The following is a 6,398-nucleotide window of genomic DNA, read 5'->3' as shown; positions in this document are numbered from 1 at the left end:
GGTACGTTCCATGCAAACTATGCAACTATCTTGCATCAAGATTAGCACTATCTCCGAATAGACCAAATCGAGCTTTCACTTGAGCCCCTTTACCTATGAGTACCATCGGGTGCGTCCAAAATGGTTTCTTAACCTATGCTGCATTAGGTGCAAACCGTGCACCTATCTTGCACCGAAACTAACACTGTCTCCAAACACATTGAAGCGAGATTCCATATGACACACGTCATCTAGGAGTTCCATTGGGTGGCTCCAAATTGATTTCCAAGCATATGGTATGTTCCATGCAAACCGTTTACCTATCTTGCATCAAGATTAGCACTATCTTCAAACAGATCGAATTAAGCTTCCACTTGAGCCTGTTCACCCAGGTGTATGAACAGGTGCATCCAAAATGGTTTCTTAGACTATGGTGCATTAGTTGCAAACTGTGCACCTATCTTGCACGGAAACAAACACTATCTCCAAATGGACCAAAGCAAGATTCAATATGACACACATCATTTAGGAGTTCCATCGGGTGCGTTCCAATTGATTTCCAAGCATATGGTATGTTCCATTTAAACCGTGCAACTATCTTGTCGAGGGTGTCAGTAAGGGGTACCCCAACCAACGCTCATAACGAAAGGATCCACACATAAGTCGAGGCCCTAACTCGATGCCCCTGCATACACACGTAATCAATAAAGCTCGATGTCGACTATAGCCTCAAACACGGAAACAAGGTCGTGCGAATCGACAGAGGCTCGATTAAATGACGACCGTCAAATACGGAAGTGGCTCGGGCGAATCGATAGGCCTCGAGCATAAAGGCGCTGTCCGCCGCCTGTCGCGGGTACAGGAGCTAGGGCATTTAATGCGCCTGGCATGCTCTCACCTAAGCCGACAGTCACGGGAAACGTGATAGGGAACAAGCATCCGTCCAATCCCCACTTTCGCAGCTTTATCCCCCAAATAAACAAGAGTACAACCGAGCACAGTGTGACAGCTGAGATGTCACATCACGGCATCCCTCGTGGCGCCCAGAGTCAGCGCATCGCTCAACGACGCCATCCACTGTACCAGACCCTCGAGCAAATACGTTCCTTCCCAGGGAAGGGTTAGGCAATGAAAGTCAGCGCTTCAACCACTCTGGATGTGACCACTGCCACGACATACAGGCACGGTCGCGCCTAAGCCAATCCGAGATGATGTATAGGAGCCAAACCCAGAAGCACGCGCAATCATCACCAAAGTACCCAGTAACAAGACGGCTCGAAGCCACGCCGGTATGGAGGCCTCGAGTAGGTCAGCGCGCCACGCCCCTATCGAGCCTTATTCTATTGCCTACGACTTGTAACCTGGGTCTCCCCTTGGAACTATAAAAGGGGACACCGAGGAAGAGATACGGGGAGAGAGACACACATAGAACAACCTTCCATACATCACTACCGTCTAGGACTTAGAATCCTTAGCAACATTCACCTGTATTCACCCCTGTACAAGCACTTAGGTGCAAGATAATAGAAGATCTCCTCCCCCACTAGACGTAGGGCCTTCTCTTGCCTGAACTAGAACAAATTCACTCGTTGGTGTTACCCCCCGGGGTCAAAACACCAACAGTTGGCGCGCCAGGTAGGGGTCCTGCGTGTTTTTCACTCTCGTCCTGTCGATCCCACGCTCCATGGTGATTTGGTTCGGGAGTCTCGAGTTCATGTCCACCGGTTTCGGCTACGACATGATCCTGCTCTCAATCAAAAGACCGGGTGGGGTTCGCATCACGCCCGCACAATCAAAGGCTCTGAGACGGCCTTGCCACCACGCCTCCCCGCCTAAGAAGAGGCGTGGGTAGCAACACCACCGCCCCTCTGCCGCTTCACGGTCATCGACTCGTGCAAGGCGAGTGGCGGTGTAGGAGGCGACAGCCCCGCGCACTGAGGCCACGGGTACGACGGCCCGATGTCAAGACGGCCACACAAGGACATTGGGTGATAGCGTACCTCACACCCTCTCACCCTTGACGGCGCTGCTACCACACGGTTTGTTCGCCTCTAGGAGAGCACACCCGTTTGGTCTGGACAATGCAGCGACGTCACTCGCCAGGGCAATACGCCCGGATGCCCAGACGTATGAGGAGCGACCACTGGTCCTCCTGTGCGGCGCCGGGACACAGCAGCAAGCCCCGCGAGCAGCTGAGCTGCCGGATTTTTCCTATGTATGAAGCCTCCGACGCCTAGGACCCAGGCGATACACAATCACCTCGCTCAGGCAGTAGCTGGTGGAGGAGGGGCGTGGATGCTTCTACGCCGCTGAACCAGATCCCGACTCTGAATCCGACAACTACGACCCTATGAGGGAATGCTTCAACATCGATGGGGAATTAGCAACTACTGACGACACGCAAGACGCCGCCGTCGGTGGCCGAACCCCGTTGGCGAGGGAAGATCCTAGGACACCTAGGAACAACGGTCGGGTCGACCCTCTGCCTCAGGAAGACAAAGCCGCGCAACTTGCGCAGTTATGGGAGCTCAAGGCAAAGCTCGATGAGGATCGCAAGTGCCTCACCCAACTCAAGCGGGCCCTCGAGCAGGACCAACCGTACCCACACGGCGGAGTCACGCGCGGTCATGCTCGAGAGGTGTACCGACAGATCGTCAGAGACGAGGAGCCAGAGCCGCTCGTTAGACGCTTCCCTCGAGCAGGCCAGAACGTCGTGGCGGCAACCATGCTGCTGCGTAACATGCCTAAGCCCTCGAACTCCCAGGCACGGCGCATTCAAGATGAAGTGTAGACTCTGCTCCACGTGGTGGCAGCTCAGCAGGTCGAGAGCTCAGCCTCTCGACGTTGGGGGGCAGCTATGGAAAAACGCGCCGAGCCGGCCCGAAACGAGAGGGAGGCGTCGGTCCATCAAGAACCACCCCCTCGAGGAAGGAAAGCAGCGCCAGTCCAGGAGCACCTCGTCGATAATCAACGGTGGCACGACGCTCGACACGACATCAACGAGCATTGCCGCCGCCAGCATGGGGACGCAGAGGAGCGCGGCTACAGCGCCCACCACGGTGGACGACACGACAACGACGAAGACCGAATGGCTCTAGAACCACCGTGCCCTCGAGTCTTCAGCAGAGCAATCCGTAGCATGCCGCTGCCGAGCCCATTTCGACCCCCGACCAGCATTGCCAAATACAACAGCGAGACCAAGGTAGAGCTGTGGCTGGCAGACTTGTGGCTGGCATGCCAGTTGGGAGGCACTCGAGGAGACGATCGAGCCATCATCCGCTAACTACCGCTCTTCCTCTCCGACACTGCCCGCAGATAGCTCGAGGAACTCCCCACTAACCAGATCCACGACTGGACCGATTTGGTCCGGGTGTTTGAAGGAAACTTCAAGGGGACCTACATACGACGCGACAACTCATGGGATCTCAGCAAGTGCAAGCAGAAATCAGGAGAATCTCTCTGAGAGTACGCTTGACGCTTTTCGAAGCAACGCACTGAGCTTCCGCACATCCCCGACCACGACGTCATTTTGGCCTTCGTCTCAGGCACCACATGCAAGGATTTGGTGTGGAAATTGGGTCGAAACCGACCTCAGACCATCGATGAACTAATGGATATGGTGGCAAACTACGCTGCGGGTGAGGAGGCAATCGGTGCTTTCTTCAACCATGAAGGCGGCAAAGGGAAGACGCCAGTGGACGACGACGAGGGCCCCAACAGACGGTCTAAGAAGGGAAAGAAGAAGAAAGCACGATCATTCAAGCGGGAGGCTCTCGACGGTGACTTCGTCGCCGCCGTAGAGCGCAAAAAGCCTCGAGGACCACCAGAGGAGGCCGTCTTTGACAAAATGCTCAAGGAGCCCTGCCCTTATCATAAGGGAGGGGCGAATCACAAGCTCAAAGACTGTTGCATGCTGAAAAAGTACTTCGACATCCTGGGGCTAAAGAAGGACGACAAAAGGAAAGACAAGAGCGACGATAAGGGGGAAAACAAAGACGAAGGCTTCCCTGCCGTCCACGACTGCTACATGATCTACGGTGGACCCTCGACGCAGCTCACCACGAGGCAGCGCAAGAGGGAGCGCCGCGAGGTCTTTGCAGTGAGGATGGCGGTGCCCCAGTATCTCAACTGGTCGAGCACCCCCATCACCTTCGACCGCGACGACCACCCCGACAGGGTGGTCACTCCCGGCGTCTACCCGCTTATCGTCGACCCTATCATCATCAACACCAGGCTCTCGAAGGTCCTGATGGACGGCGGCAGCAGCCTGAACATCATTTACCTCGAGACCCTCGACCTCCTTGGCATCGAAAGGGCGCAGCTCCAACCAAGCGCGGGCGGTTACCATAGCGTCGTGCCAGGGAAGAAGGCGTTACGGGTAGGTCGAATCAACCTGCCGGTCTGTTTCGGCACAGCGGCCAACTTCAGGAAGGAAACTCTCACCTTCGAAGTGGTGGGATTTCGCGGCACATACCACGCCATCATCGGACGACCGGGATACGCCAAGTTCATAGCTATCCCCAACTACACTTACTTGAAGCGGAAGATGCCCGGACCTAAGGGAGTCATCACTGTTAGCTCCTCCTACGAGCACGCATACCAGTGCGACGTCGAGTGCGTCGAGTATGGAGAAGTCGTCGAGAGCTCCACCGAACTCGCCTCGAAGCTCGAGGCCCTCGCCGCTGAGGCTCTAGAGCCTAAACTTCATGTGGGCAACTTCGAACTAGCGGAGGGCACGAAGAAAATCCCGCTCGACACCAACGTCTCCGACGACAAAGCACTGACGATCGGCGCCAACCTCGACCGCAAATAGGAAGCCGTGCTCATCAACTTTCTCTGTGCAAACACCGATATGTTTGCATGGAGTCCTTCGGACATGCCTGGCATACCGAGGGAAGTCGCCGAGCACTCCTTGGAGATTCGAGCCGGTTCCAAGCCAGTGAAGCAACGCTTGCGTCGCTTCGACGAGGAGAAGCGTAAGATCAATGGCGAGGAAATCCACAAGCTTTTGATGGCCAGATTCATCAAGGAGGTTCATCATCCCGACTGGTTAGCAAATCCTGTATTAGTTAAGAAAAAGAATGGGAAAATGAGGATGTGTGTCGATTATACGAGTTTAAATAAAGCATGTCAAAAAGTTCCTTTTCCTTTACCACGCATGGACCAAATTATTGATTCTACCGCGGGATGTGAGACCCTTTCGTTCCTTGATGCATATTTCGGCTACCATCAAATAAAGATGAAAGAGTCCAACCAGCTCACGACATCTTTTATGATGCCTTTTGGGATGTATTGTTACGTGACCATGCCCTTCGGGCTTCGAAACGCTGGGCAACATACCAGCGATGCATGCTCCACGTGTTCGGTGAGCACATAGGGTCGACGGTCGAGGCATACGTTGACGACATCGTCGTCAAATAAAAAAAATGAGGCGACCTGATTCAGGACCTCGAGATCACCTTTAGCTGTTTACGCGCTAATAAAATCATGCTCAACCCCGAGAAATATGTCTTCGGCATGCCTCGAGGCATGCTCCTGGGTTACATAGTCTCCCAACGCGGCATCGAGGCTAACCCCAAAAAAATCTCGGCCATCGCAAGGATGGGGCTGATACGAGACGACAAGGGCGTGCAGAAAATTACGGGTTGCCTGGCGGCGCTGAGCCATTTCATTTTGAGGTTAGGAGAAAAGGCATTGCCGCTGTATCGGCTCCTGAAGAAAGCCGAACGTTTCTCTTGGACCCCCGAGGCCGAGGAAGCCCTCGACAACCTGAAAAAAACGCTGACCACCACCCCTATCCTAGTTCCCCCTCAGCCCGTAGAGCCTCTGCTCCTATACATCGTAGCAACGACCCAGTTCGTCAGTGCGGCTGTGGTGGTCGAAAGGCCGGAGGAGGGACACGCGTTACCAGTCCAGCGGCCGGTCTACTTCATCAGTGAGGTCCTCTCAGAAACCAAGGTACGGTACCCCCAGATTCAGAAGTTGATCTAAGCCATGATTCTCGCTCGACGCAAGCTGCAGCATTACTTTCTCGGTCACCCAATCACGGTGGTCTCATCCTTCCCCTTGGGCGAGATCATCTAGAATCGAGAGGCCACTAGGAGGATCACCAAATGGTCGGTCGAGCTCATGGGTGAGACCCTCACTTATGCGCCTCACAAAGCCATCAAATCTCAAGCCCTGGCGGATTTCGTCGTTGCATGGACGGACACTCAGCTCCCCCCAGCTCAGGTGCAAGCAGAGCTGTGGATGATGTACTTCGATGGGTCCCTCATGAAGATGGGAGCTGGGGCAGGCCTGCTACTCATCTCACCCCTCGGCGTCCACATGAGGTATGTCATTAGAATACACTTCGCCGCGTCTAACAATGTTGCAGAATACGAAGCCCTCGTCAACGGGTTAAGGATCGCTATCGAGCT

General features: G+C 54.6%; 1 protein-coding gene across 1 annotated transcript; it reads left to right on the top strand.

Annotated features, from left to right (window-relative positions):
* LOC110435942 lies at positions 5,581 to 5,970 on the top strand. Its single transcript, XM_021462049.1, has one exon. The coding sequence runs from the start codon at positions 5,581 to 5,583 to the stop codon at positions 5,968 to 5,970; it is 390 nt and encodes a 129-aa protein (XP_021317724.1).

Source organism: Sorghum bicolor, chromosome 5 (genome assembly GCF_000003195.3).
Source record: "Sorghum bicolor cultivar BTx623 chromosome 5, Sorghum_bicolor_NCBIv3, whole genome shotgun sequence".
In the NCBI taxonomy this organism is placed as follows: domain Eukaryota; kingdom Viridiplantae; phylum Streptophyta; class Magnoliopsida; order Poales; family Poaceae; genus Sorghum; species Sorghum bicolor.
This window is presented reverse-complemented; position numbering and strand designations above follow the sequence as displayed.

Bases quoted from the DNA above. Each gene is read 5' to 3' on its own strand.
- LOC110435942 (XM_021462049.1), top strand. From the start codon at position 5,581: ATGGGGCTGATACGAGACGACAAGGGCGTGCAGAAAATTACGGGTTGC.